The sequence below is a fragment of the Protopterus annectens genome, chromosome 11.part0, assembly GCF_019279795.1.
Source record: "Protopterus annectens isolate FY-2018-M chromosome 11.part0, PAN1.0, whole genome shotgun sequence".
Lineage (NCBI taxonomy): Eukaryota > Metazoa > Chordata > Ceratodontiformes > Protopteridae > Protopterus > Protopterus annectens.
In genome coordinates, this window is record NC_056745.1 from 227,784,759 (window position 1) to 227,798,453 (window position 13,695).

A 13,695-nucleotide genomic window follows, 5' to 3' on the forward strand; every position below is an offset into this window, starting at 1 on the left:
TTTGAAGGACTGGAGATGATACAGTGTAATAATAAATTTGGCTTGGGGCACATGGCAGTTGGTATGTGACATAAACTTGGCCAAAATAATACTGATTGATTGCTGGAACAGTGATACTAAGTGATAGCTAATTTCAAAGAGTTGAAGCCCGTTCTTACTCTACTGTGAGCATGTCCCTCTCGAAAGGCCATCTGTTGTAGTGAGTTCCTTGCTCGTTTGTTCTTTTCTGTTCCTTTTCTATAGAAAAAGAAAACCTTGCTTGATTAGACACAAAGTATATTATTCAAAATCCTTTTATAATGCTAGATTCTATATCCCTATTAATTTAAATAGTGGAATGTTTCACATTTTAACATGGCTTAGTAGTGAAAATAATGAGTTTTTATTATTTGTAAATGCAGCTGTGAATAAACATTACTATGTGCATCAGTTTCAGCAACTATCAGATTTTCTTTGCCATCTTGCAGCCAATTCCTAGGCCAGACCCTTTAGAGAACAAGGAAGAAACACATGATCAGGTGCTGAAGGCCAGATTAAAATTAGAGACCCTGAAGGGCAAGCAGGGTCCTACGATAGAAGAACTGAGCAAAATGTTCTTCACAACCAAGCACCGTTGGTATCCAGTGGGGCAGTAAGTATAATGCTTTGCGGCAGTTATGGTGATTCATTCTAATGCATATAATATTTTGTTTATATATAAGACAGAGTGCAGTGAAACTGTGTGTTATTTTTGCTTCACCACTTGTGTCATATTCCTTGTGATTTCACATTACTTGAACTAGAGAAAATTTAACTGATTGGAAGGAGCTTTGGTATTCAATAATATGAATATGTCATTTAAAAGTGTGAACTAGAAATACATTCATAAAAATATTACATTGTACTTGCTAAGTTGAAAAATTTTCTTGACTTGCTTGTTAAGTTTATTGTCTCTGGGTGGTAGAACAAGTTGTTAATTGTCTGTAGTAATATTAATGAACCGCTCCACCCAGTCACTGCTTGTAATAATATTAATGAGCCACTCCTCCAGTCCTCTCTTGGAACTAATGGTTCAGAAGCTCTGCCATGTCAGTCGTCTAGGGACACTAGCTGTGATTGTGTGATCCATCCCCTAATTCTCTTCAGCTCAGCAGGGGAAAGGAGACTTGAGTTTGGATACTTTCACCCTCCTGTAAGTTTTCTCAACATTACCTGCATTTCTGCACCTATTTACAGAATCCAAGGGGGAAAAAAAGACAAAAGCTTATTCATAATGTCTCCAGTGGCTGAGAAATGTATGGTTTCAGGCTCTTAAATAGCTTGCAGAGCAGAAAGCTGTCCACATACAAGCCAGGGATTTCTTCTTCATTTGGGGTGGCAGCTGGTTTCACTTCAGGACTGAACTCTTAATTTACTTCTTCCTTATGTCTGAGAAGGAGTTTGAGGTAGTTGAAGATACCAAGGAGCATGCTTGCAAGATTGCGGTCCATCACCAGCTAGTCATTGTAGATGTCCTTCCATATCACTGTTGCAGTGTTCTTCACTTAAGGGATCTCCTGCCAAGGATAGCCCAACTTCTGGCCAGTATACCAAAACCTTCATCTCTTATAGGTGCTATACATCACACATATACTCACCTGTGCAATATGTATATGTAGGGTATAAAGTTGATGTATGAACACAAATGCTTAGAACCTTTTGCAGCCAGTCCAAATGCCATTATTGAATGTCAGTCTGAATGCCCTTTTGCTGTGCTGGTTACCAGGCTTTTTTTTTCAGATAAGTGACCCATTGTGGTTGCTACTCTTCCTTTTTTTTCTTGTTTGTTATTGTGTTCATGTCATTCAGAAAGTGTCCGTGTGGGAGGCAGATTCCCCATAAAGACAGTCACCACCAGGGTCTTTTTCCTGGAGAAACAACATCTTAAGTTGTTGGGTCAGGGTGCTGTAGCGTCATCCTCCCATACTGAGTGCCAGCCGTCTGCCAAGAAAAAGGCCAAAAAAGTCATGTCTAATCTCGCTGTTGTCCAGCCTCCCTGGACATCTCTCTTGAGCCTGGTGAAAGCTCTGAAGACTGTCCAGTGCTTGCTTCAGATTCCTCTGCCGCAACCCCATCAGAGACCAGCATGGATCCAGCCTCTCATATGTCCTCTGAGGTTTTTCAAACATCTGTACCTGATGTTGAGGGGGAACCTCTGCTGATGATGTCCGAAGGACCAAGGGGGATTCCTCAGATTTTCGTGAAGGAGGACTTTCTTACAACTATTAGAAAGTCACATCAGGGGTCTGATCCTCCAAGGATGTTTCAAACAGATGTCCTGCAGAAAAAGAAACAAAAGACAAAGCATATTTCCCCTGTTGTAAAGGATTTTCAACATGAATAGCAGATTTTCACTCAGGGTTTATTCAGTGCTTTGACAGACTTGAAGCTACCTCAAGGTGCTTGTGTTCCTGCTTCCTCCATTCCAGTCAAGAGGCCTAGGGAATTAGATTCATCAAATGAGGATCTGGACTCAAGGGAAGAATCCCTAGGTCATTTTTCCCAAATCCCTTCCCTCTTGGACTACATATCAGAGAAGGAGAATTCCTTAAGTCCAGACTCCCCTTTGGAAGAGCTCTCCTTTGAGGATAACATTGCCCACATGATGGACTATCTTAAGTGGGATTGTTCCCAGGTCTCTTGTATTCAAAAAAGACATTACAAGCTCCTACAGATGGAGTCTCCCAAACCATCTGCTGTTCCTCCTGTTCTGGCTGCCCTTTTAGATACCTTTTCTGCAGCTTCTGTAGTCCCTGACATGGCTTTCTGCACCAACAAAAGAGAGAGAGAGGTTTTACAAGGTACCTGAAGAGTACAGATATCTTTATAAATGCCCTTCTATAGTGTCACAGTCTTCTGACAAGCCATCCATTTGCTCCTCTCCGCCAAGCTGCTGCTTTCTGATAAGGATAGTAGGTGCCAAGGAAGGGTTTGGCAAGAAAGTTTACATTGCTGCCATCTTGTCCTTTAGGGCCATTAACTACTACACTCATATGACCAGGTATGTTTTGGCTCTCCTTTCTTAACTCTGAGGTGAAGGCTTTGGCCCTTTCTTTGCTGGACTCGCATGCAACTCTGATGCAGTTGATGCCTCTTCCGGGGCTGCTGCCTTTGGTTCAGTTATGAGCTGTTATTCTTGGCTTTTTCTTCAGGCTTTGCCTGATGACATCAAGGCCAAGCTTTTAGATGCTGCTTTGGATAAAGTCTTTTTGGACCTGTTGCTGCTTACCTTTTCAGGTGGCTCCAGGAAAAGGGCAAAGCCTTGCAGGAGCTGAAACATATTTTCCCTATTCCTAAATTCATGGGAACTATCCTTCCAAGTCTGCCTTTGTACACAATCTTGCCCTCCTCCTAAGGGTAAGAAGGGTCCTAGGCGTGTTCCTCCTGCTAAGTCAACTCAGACTCCTGCCTCCTAGAAGCCTTCTTTTTAGGACTAGCCTGGCTCTATTTGACAGCTTGCTTCCCCTCCCCTCAGCCAGATTCCCTTGTCTTTCCGACTTTCCCCGTCTCTCCCAAATTGGTTACAAATCACCTCAGACTTTTGGGTTCTGCTCATTATCTGTCAAGGATATTTCATGGTTTGGAAGTCCCTTCTTCCCTTTTCAGTCATTCCTCAACCTCCTTGAGAACAGCTTTCTCATTTCACAGAGGTTCTTCATTCCTTTTTTTGGATCAGTGTGCCAATCGAGCCATGCCCACCACCCAAACAGAAAAGGTTTTTATCCAAGGATGTTTTAGGCCCCACTAAAGGAAGGTACATGAAGACCAATTCTGTTTCTTTCCCTGATGCACAAATTTCTCAAGATTCTTTCTTCAGATTTTAATCCTTCAGACATTGTTTTCCCTTCTACTTCCACTGGTCTATCTGGTGTCTCTGGATCTCAAGGATGCAAACCTTCACATCCCCATCCATCCTCTTTTCAGGAAACTTTTACATTTCTCTGTCTCTTCCTTGCATTTTCATTTCTCCATTGACCTCTGCTGCCCCAAGGGTGTTCACCAAATGCCTCGCTCCTGTCATTGCTTTTTTCAGGTTCATAGGTAGGTACTAGGCTATTGGCCCTAGGGCCTATATAAGCCTAGCCAAAGGTACCCTGGCTTTCGCCACCCAAGAAAATTATTTTCCTGTGCCACTGTCGAGCAGAGCCACAGAAGCGATCCCCGGGGTGAATTTCCTATTTCCCATCCAATCATCAAGATTTTTCTTGAAGAGCGCTAATGAGGAGCTTTGTTTGATATAGATAGGTAGCTTGTTCCATAGTACTGGAAGTCTCTGGGACAGGAATCTATCCCTCCAGCATGTTCTGTTGATTGTGGTGACAAGGTTTAGGTCCCTAGACCGTCTAGCTCTTAGGGACTGGGATTTCTTTAAGTGGTGCATGTCTAAAAGCTCTGGGTTTGACATAGCTTTGTGTGTTCGGCAGAGATCGCCTCTGCGTAGTCGATATGCAACTGAGTAAAGCTGCAGTTTTTTGAGACTGTCTGCATAGGGCATCTGTGTGAGGCAGGTAATCCTCTTTGTGAGGTATTTCTGTGGCCTTTCCAGTTGTTGTAGATGTCTTGTGAGGTACATACCAAAAGGGGCATTGTACTCTATAATGGGTCTAATGAGTGACGAGTAGAGGGGAACAATGACCTCTTTTTTCCTGGATGAGAAACCTTTTGTAATGAGGTATGCCACGCAGAAGGATTTCCTGACTACTGTGGCGATGTGATTATCAAAAGAGAGACTACTGTCCACCTGTGTCCCAAGGTCTCTTATCACACTTTCAGTGTTAAGTAGACTACCGCCTATGTGGTAGTTCATGGGTACTGAGTTTTTACCAAAAGGGGTGACAATGCACTTTTTGGCATTGAGCTTGAGGCCATGGCTTTGACACCAGGCATCTGTCTCAGCGAGGCCCTTTTGTAGGATGTCCACATCTTTTGGAGTTTTGATTATGGCTCCTAGTTTGCAGTCATCTGTGAACTTTGTTATCCAAAGACCTTGTGTGTTGGCCTGTACTTCAGAGAAGTAGATACCAAACAGGAGAGGACCCAGGACTGAACCTTGTGGTACTCCACTTGTTACTGGTCTGAAGTTGGATTTGGATTTGGAGACTGCTACTTTCACAGTGTGGGTTCTGTCAGTGAGCCAGTTGGCAACGCATCTTGTGACACAGGGATTTATACCTAGTTTAGTGAGTTTATCTATAATTCCAGAGTGGGGGGTGGTGTCGAAAGCCTTGGTGAGATCTAGAAAGGCTGTGTGAACCACCTTACCCTCATCTACCGCTTTGGTGACTGCTTCAAAGAAGTCTATCAGGTTTAGGAGACATGATCTGCCTTTTACAAACCCGAACTGGGTGGGGTCCTGAGTTTGGAGATTACCAGTGTCATTGTTTATAAGTTCCATGATGATACGTTCCATAGCCTTGTAGACCAGGCTCGTTAGGCTAATGGGGCGGTAGTTTCTGGGGTCTGTGGTGGCTCCCCCTTTGTGGAGTGGGATAACTGTCGCTGTGTGCCATTCAGTGGGCACATAGCCTGAGGTGAGGCTATGATTGAACATGGTACTTAGGTGGGGTGCCAGTTCATTTTGTAGTTCATGTAGAACACAGCCTGGGATGTCGTCAGGTCCCATGGATGCTGTGTTCTTGGCTTTGAATAGTGTGTTTTTTAACTGTGCAGCTGGAATTACAGGAACTTTGCATTCTTCTGGTATAGAGATGGGCCCTTTAGGGGTTAAAGTTAGCACTGAACCTATCTGCCAGGATGTTGACAATATCAGTTGCTTTTGTATATTTAATGCCATTGTGCTGTAACTCAGAGCAGATCTGAGTGTTGCCATTGAGATACTTGACATAGCTATAGAATGCTATGTGGTTGTCTTTAGAGTCAGTGGCAATTTTGTTTTCATAACTAGCTTTGGAGGATTTTATGAGGGATCTCAGCTTCTTACTGAGGCTGACCAGGGAATTTCTCCAATCATGGGATTTTACTCTTTTTTTTGCAACAGTTTCTTTCTTCTGTTGTAGAGTTTGTTTATGGCAGGGGACCACCAGATTGGCTTCCTTTTTTTGGAGGATAGCATCTTGGTTCTGTGAGGGATTGCACGATCCATGCACTCGTGTAAGTGCTTATAAAGTGCATTTGTGTAGGATTCAGCAGTCATACCTCTATTGGTGTCATGAAGTTTGCCGCATCTGTCTTAAGAAGCGTGAAGTTGGCTTTGGAGAAATTTTTTACTGTGGCTTTGTGGTGTTCAGAAGTTTTCGAGGTGTTCAGAATTTTTCCTGTTTAGATGATCTGCTTATTCAAGCTTCTTCTCCAGCAGTTTGCTTCAGGGGCTCTGGTTTACTGCTTGCCTATTACACAGAATGGGGCTTGCCATAAACCTCCAGAAATCATTTCTGATGCCTTCCCAGAATCCGATTTTGTTCCAATCCAGGCTTCAGACCGTTCCCATTTGGCATCTCTTCCTGCCCCCAGGGCTCTGCCTCTGATAACCTTTTCCAATCCCATCTTCTTCTGATGTTTGTCATGGCCTGGGAATTTCTCAGTGGCTTGGAGTTCATGGCTTCCACCATTCCCATGCTTCCTGTTGCCAAGCTCCATATGAGGAAACTTTATTGATACCGCAGATCGATATGGCTTCAACTTTGCCATAGCATGGAGTTCCCGTTGTCTTTTCTTCCCTGTCTCAGGTTTGAGCTTCAGTGGTGGATTTATCAACTTTCCATCAAACTGGGGTTTCCTTTTTAAGCTCCCATTCCCACTCAGGAGCTTTTTACAGATCCCTCAGACAGGGGGTGGGGTGCCTCCTGTGGCCCTTTGAAGGTTCAAGGTCTCTTTCCTCATCAGAGGTTGGACCATATCAACATAAAAGAGATGAGGGCTCTGCTTCTGACTCTGCAAGCTTTTCATTCCCTTTTATTCCAGGCCCCTCAAAGTTTTCATAGACAATGCCACAGTGATACGGTGTGTCAACAAGCAGGGGGCACAAGATCCTTCTTGTTTTTCAGATTAGCTCTTCATGTTTGGGATCTAGCTATCCATTATCATGTGACTCTTCAGGCGGTTTACATTCCATCAGAGCACAATCTAGTGGCAGACCCTTTTTGACCAGGTCCATCACATAAGTTCATGAATGGATGCTTCACTGAGATATGTTCCTGGACATTGCCTATCAGTGGGGTATTCCTCTTGTAGATCTTTTTGCCTCCACTCAGAACACACAACTTCCTCCATTTGTTCCAGAGTCCCAACTCCTTTGGAGTAGAAAGTGGATGCCCTGTTTTTTCCTTGAAAGAGGATGATTCTGTATGCCCCCCACCCCCCGCCACGAGTTCTGCAGAAGATCAGACAGGACTCTCCCAAAATCTTGCTGGTGACTCCCTTGTGGCCCAGACAGCTCTGGCCTCCCCTCCCCCTTTCTCATTTCTTCAGGAGCAAATTAGCACAAGTTACCTCACTGGGTGGATCTTTTCTCACACGAGGTAAGGGATCTGTTGTCCATCCTCACTTGTCCATTCTTCCACTGACACTGTGGGTGATATGGTTTTCATCCCATTTTAGGCACCTCTTTCCTGAGGATGTGCTCTCAATTCTCCAGGAGACCAAAAACCCACAACCAGAAAATCCTTTATGTCCAAATGGAAGAGATCTTTCTATCTGCTGCCTCTCTCACCATCAGGATCCCTATCTATGTAGGTTCCTCTGGTTGTGTCCCGTTTGTGAGATCTGCTCCATGCTAGTTTGGCATATTCTTCAGTTAAAGCTCACCTGTCATTGATATCTCCTTGTCTGCCCTTGAATCCTCCTCTGGCTTCTAGATTTGAGGTCAAGCAATTTCATAAAGGTATTTTTCATATCAGGCCTCCCAGGAAGCCTATTCTGCCTTCTTGTGACCTCAGTTTTGTTCTTGCATTGACCCAGGCTCCTTTTGAGACTGCTTTTTCAGCTTCCTTACAACACTATACTTGGAAGACCGTTGTTCTTTTGGCTCTCACTTCAGCCAGGAGAGTGTCTGAGCTTCAGGCTGTCAAGGCTATTCCTCCTTTTTTAGTTTATCAACACATACAGGGTGTATTTCCATATTAATCCTTCTTTTATGCCCAAGGTGGTCAATTAGTTTTCCCTTAATCAGTCTATCCATCTTCCTTCCTTTTTTTCTTCTCCACAGTCTGCCAAAGAACAGGTTTTCACACCTTCAGTTTGCATAAACTGCTCAAATATTATTGGATAAAACTAAAGTTGTTCGCTGATCTGAGCAGGTTTTTGTTTGCTTCATCCCAGGACTTTGGGTTAGTTGTTTCTAAGCAAACCATCTCCTCCTGGATTTCAAAGCCTTTTTTTTTTGTTGTTGTTCTTTTCATGGCAAATGTCCTTCCTTGTCTGTAAAGGCGCATTCTTCTAGGGCAGTTGCTACATATGGTGCCTCTTTCAAAGGTCTGGATAGCAATTCCATCCGTGAGGCTGCTACTTGGTCCTCTGTTCACACTTTCACTAAGCATTACAAGTTGGATGTTATTTCTAGGGCCAAAGTATGCTTTGTCAGGGCTATTCTGCATGGCTTTCTGGTGGGTTCCTCTGTGCCTTCCTCCTCCCAGGGTTCCTCTTGAGCTCTTGTACTCTCCTATAGGTAACATATACTGTAACAGTGATGTGGAAGGACATAGTACGGTTCTGTAAAATCTTACCATAACAGTAGATATCCTTCTCTTCACTGTTTGTTGTAGTATTTGCCCCCTCCCTCCTTCTCCTGCTGTCTCTTTGCCCTGTGTTCTGTCTCTCTCTGGCCAAGGGACCTTTCTTGTGTTGTCTGTCTGGATGCACTTGTTCTTTGTCCCCGAGGGTATTTTGTTCCTGCTGGGGCTTTTTATTTCTGAGTGTTTGCATTCATATGTCACCTTTATTCCCAACATCTTGCATGGGGAAGCATACATGTGATGCACGGTGCCTATGAGAGCTGAAGGCTTTTATGTACTGGCAGGACGTTAGCAGGAGATCCCTTCGGTGAATAAGACTACAACATTGAAAAGAAGGACATCTGCTGCTGTTTTAAGATTTTACACAACTGTACTTTCCTTAAAAGGGTTTTGAATCTGTCTTCTTTTGAAGAATCCATCTCCTTGGGACTTTAGTTTCATGATTAATGAGTTTGCTGTCCCCAGGTTGAGCATTCAGGTTCAGCAGCTTTAAAGTTCATATCTTTGAATGTGCTTTTCTAGTTGGGTATCACCTCTGCCGTCAGAATCTCTTGAGCTTCAGGCATACTTTTATAGGAAATCAGGGTAGTGTCCCTCATTAAACTAAACTAGTCCATTCATCTCCTAGCTTTCTTACTGGAACAGAAACTTTGTAAGAAGCAGGCATTCACACTGTTGATGTGTAGCTTCGAGTCAGGTTTTACGAGAAGAGAGTGCTTGAGAAAAGACTGCACAGCTGTTTATCGTCTTTGCTCCAGAGAGGGAGAGGCTGCTATTTGTTGAACATTTTCTACATGGGTTGATAACTGCATTGTGTTTTGCTATTTTGCAGCCAACTGTCCATTGGAAAATGTTCTTAAGGGCCACACCACAAGGAGTGTAACAACTTCCATTCCTTATTTCAAAAAAAGATTTCATTTCAACTGTTTCTTAGCAATTCATGAAAGGGGTGTGTTATTCATTTGTATTTTTAGTCATCGATTTTAAACATTCTACTTGGTTCTGATGTCTGAATTATCAGACGAAAGTGCTCAACCGAGTGGATTTTATGTTAACAGATTAAAACTGTTTTTGCCTTACTGACTGGCTATGTTTAAACTAAACAAAGACTGCATGTATGACTCTCCCACTGTCCCTGATTTTGACTCAAATTTAAGATCTGACCACTTAATCCCCTCCTAATACTGACGACCTTTGGAGAAAAGGTGGTGAATTAAACTTTATAAATAATGACAATTGGTTACTGACTTTTTAATTCAGAAAATGTATATTCATTCACATTCTTTTATTCTGTCAGTGTCTCAAGTTAAAAGTACTAATATTTTGTACCCTGATTCGTTAAGATCTATGAACACATGTTCTTGTTAAGCATGCAGCTGATGAATTTGTACAAGATCAGACTAGAATCTGCAGTATATTTAAAAATAGATAAAATAATGGTGCAGTTTGAAATCTCATGGATCCAAAGTTGAAACATTACATTTCATTATAAAATACTGACTCCTGTAAATGTCAAACATAGCAGACTCTAGTTCCTGAAAAGGGGCTGAAAGTGGAAATACAACATTGAGCAGTTAATTGCTATAAGATGAAAACCAGAAATTATGCTACTGCTCTGTTGTAAAAAAAAAAAAAAAAAAAAAAAAATTTGTAAAGTAAGAATGCAGGTGTGTATGGGATGATTTGCAAGGCCCATTACCTGCTGTTCCAGTTTAAAGCCTTTGTAAGTAAATCTAGATCATTGGTTTTAATTACAGACTGAACTATGACAATAAAAAGATTAAAAAGCAGTATAACACCATTATAGATGATTCTTTTCTGAGGAGTTATGATTCTAAGGTTATACAGTGTCAGACGAAACAGGAATATTTAGATGTACGACGAGATGAAGTATTTTTCTTTACTAGCCATGGTACAGCCTTCAAGTTAGTCACTGTAGTGGGGGCGTGGTGGAAGGCTATTCCACTCCCTGTAGAAATATTTTCCTTTTATGCAGTCTCCACCATTGCAGTTAGTGTGGCATTTGTCAGCATTTTATTTCCCATTTAATTGGAAGGGCTTGCTGCCAGTACTTTTGAAATCTGAATTTTGTTTCTGTTTTGCAGTTCTATTTTTCCATGTTGTATAAATGTTTTTATGCTCGAATTAGATAGTAATGGATGGTTGTACATTTTAGCTACTAAAAATGTGTCATCTTTTAAAAGTGGCACAGTAAAGTCAGTATATTTTTCAGGGTAGTAGGAGTGCAGTTCTGTGATTTTATTTTTCAAGGCTTTGTAAGCCAAGTTTGTGGTTCCATATTCCAAAGTAAAACTAAAACATTTATATTTTAAACTCAAACAATGCACTTCATTGTGTGATAGGCACAGTTTGGCTGTTGAATAATGGTAATGTACCCTAAAGACCAGCTGTTGGAATAGTGAACCTGAAATAAACAAGTGTTTTGGTTAAGGTAGTTTCAGTGTTAAATGTGAGAGTCTATATTATAACCTCGAACGATGAAAAGAGCAAACTCTCTTAAATCGAAAGCACTAAATCGCGAACACATGTAGCAGCAATCCCCCCCCCCGGGGAAAAAAAATTGCTGCTCTGCAAAAAAAAAAATCCAAAAAACAAATCGCTGTTCCGTGAGTTCGGGATTGTGTGCTTTCGATTTTAAGGGGTCGATTAAAGAGCGTTCACTCTTTTCATAATTCGAGGTTATAATATAGACCCAGATGTAACAGGGCTGCACTTAAACATGGTGTAAGACAGCTTGCAAATGTTCCTGAGCAGGGATAGGTCTCCGCTTCTAGGCTGTAACACATGAAAAGACTTGGGCTAATTACACACTTGCTAAATAACTCAAGATACCTATATTTAGCCACATCAATGATTATGACTTTGTCTCAGACATTTGATCTACAGTAGTGTTGTAGATGTTTTTAGGAAGTAATAAAATCAGTACTCAGACTAAGACCACAGCATTTTCTAAGAAACATTATTCACAGAGCTGAAAAAGCTGTAAAAATTTTGTTCCTCACAGATACTAGGAAGAGGATGTGTTGTAAGTCAAGTAGCTTTTATGTACTGGAACAATCTTCAGTTGTTGCTTACATTTTTAGAAGTGACTGCAGTAAGACTTCAGAGGTTTTCTGAGAGTTGATACTGAGAGTGGTTCTGAAGGTCTACTTTCAAAACATTTAGTGCCCGTTGATGGACTGGCTTTTCTTCCAGGGTGTGTCTTAAATAAAAACGAGTAAGCATTTTTGTAAAAGTTTTGATGATATCTTGGCATTGTTAAGGAAAAAATGAAGTGTGACTCATTTTTTGTTAATCCTTTTTATTATACATTTTGACATTTCAGTAATGGGTTGCCAATTTTTTTCTGTGTTGAATTAAAAGGTATTATCCATGGTGGTGCAGCGGTAGTGTTGTTGCCTCACAGCAAGAGGTTCTCTCGTTCGATTCTCAGGCTGGAGTGCGGGGAGTGCCTTCTGTGTGGAGTCTGCACGTTCTCCCAGCGGTTGGATGGACATTCGAAAGACATGCGTAAATGGGCGTGCCTTCGTTGAAGGTTGAACGTCGAGCTGGCACCTCGGCGTTCATGAAAATGTACTGCTAATCATTAGTGGGCCAGAGTTCCGCTGTGGCGACTCCTAACTGAGAAAAGCCGAAAGACAAACAGCAACATCAGAGTTGAAAAATATTACAATTTACACAGATATAAAAGTTCTTTCTTTTCACCATTGATCTCAGCTTGCAGGTTTTATAGTCCCTGCTAACTTGCATGATCCATCTGTTGTACCTTGGGATTATTTCTGATTTCTCAGGGAGAATGTTAACACCTTGTGAGGCTGAAGCCCAGCGTGCAATTAGTACTATACTAGTTTTATGCATCACTGCTGTCTGCAGCATGGTCTGCATTCCAAGGCCATTGCCTTGCTCTTGGAGGTTGCATCATGGTCTCACAAAGAGGCTATCTTAGTTATGGAGCCCCCCCCCCAAAATGGCATCAGCTGCTCATCCCAACTGTCCCAAAAGGTTCCTCCAGCACCCAGATCTGCAACTCCTACCCAAGTGGCTGGCATTTCAGAGCTTTGTCTAGTGTTGGAAGGCAATGATTTAATATTTTTCTGGATTACAAACTTAAAACACTTGTCTATATGTACTCTGAATCTTTTAAACTAATAGCTTTATATCTCAAGACCACATTTTTATTGGGTATGGTTTAATTGTTTAATAATTAATTTAAATTAATTCATTAAATTAATTTAATTATTTAAGGAGTTAAGTAAACTGGTCCTAATACATTTTAAGGGCATGGGTCTGGTACAGAGGCAAACTATACAGTGATACCGGGAAAGAGCTATAGTGTCATTGCATGTTGTACTGTGCAGAGAAATATCAAATTACGCCTAGAGTTTTTGCTTTCCTGGTCATGATAAACTGTGTGGTTGCAGACATTTAAGTGAATCTGAAGTGATAGAATAGGTTAAACAATTCAGCAAGTGGTCTTGCAGTTGTGACAGCATACATTTGTAGGAAGTTTGGTATGCAGCTGATCAGATCTTAGGCAGCTACAGCTTGTCAGAGAATAATTATTTCAAACGTGTTGGAGAGAAATGTAAGAGACAGGAAAATCTGGCTGTTTTGTAGTTCTTTTGGTATCTAAGCTAACACTGGCAGGAAAGATATGCAGGAAGATCACACACCATTTTTCCTAAAACTTTAGACGCACGGTCTCTGATATTCGTAGACATAACCTTCGCTTGAATGGTAATTCCCTCTGAATATTTGCTTGCCAGCATGGGTCATTTATTTCCGTAATCATTTCTTGTTATTGTTAAGTCATAATTGTTGCACAGGAAATTAGGTGGCCTTGCTGCTGTTTGTTTCCTGCATTTATTTCTACAAATGAAAAAATATGCTCATTTATATCATAGTAAATAATCAGCATATTTTATCCCGAAGCCTTGGTTTTGTCTTTCAGAGCTTTAATGAGCCA

The 13,695-nt window shown here is 41.6% G+C and overlaps 1 protein-coding gene across 1 annotated transcript in view; it reads left to right on the forward strand.

Annotated features, from left to right (window-relative positions):
- The window catches only part of MRPL42 (mitochondrial ribosomal protein L42), a 190,618-nt gene that overhangs the window by 141,820 nt on the left and 35,103 nt on the right, over positions 1–13,695 (forward strand). The window contains exon 4 of the mRNA XM_044087649.1: positions 468–631. Within this exon, the coding sequence (XP_043943584.1) occupies positions 468–631 (164 nt within the window). The remainder of the gene's footprint in view (positions 1–467; positions 632–13,695) is intronic.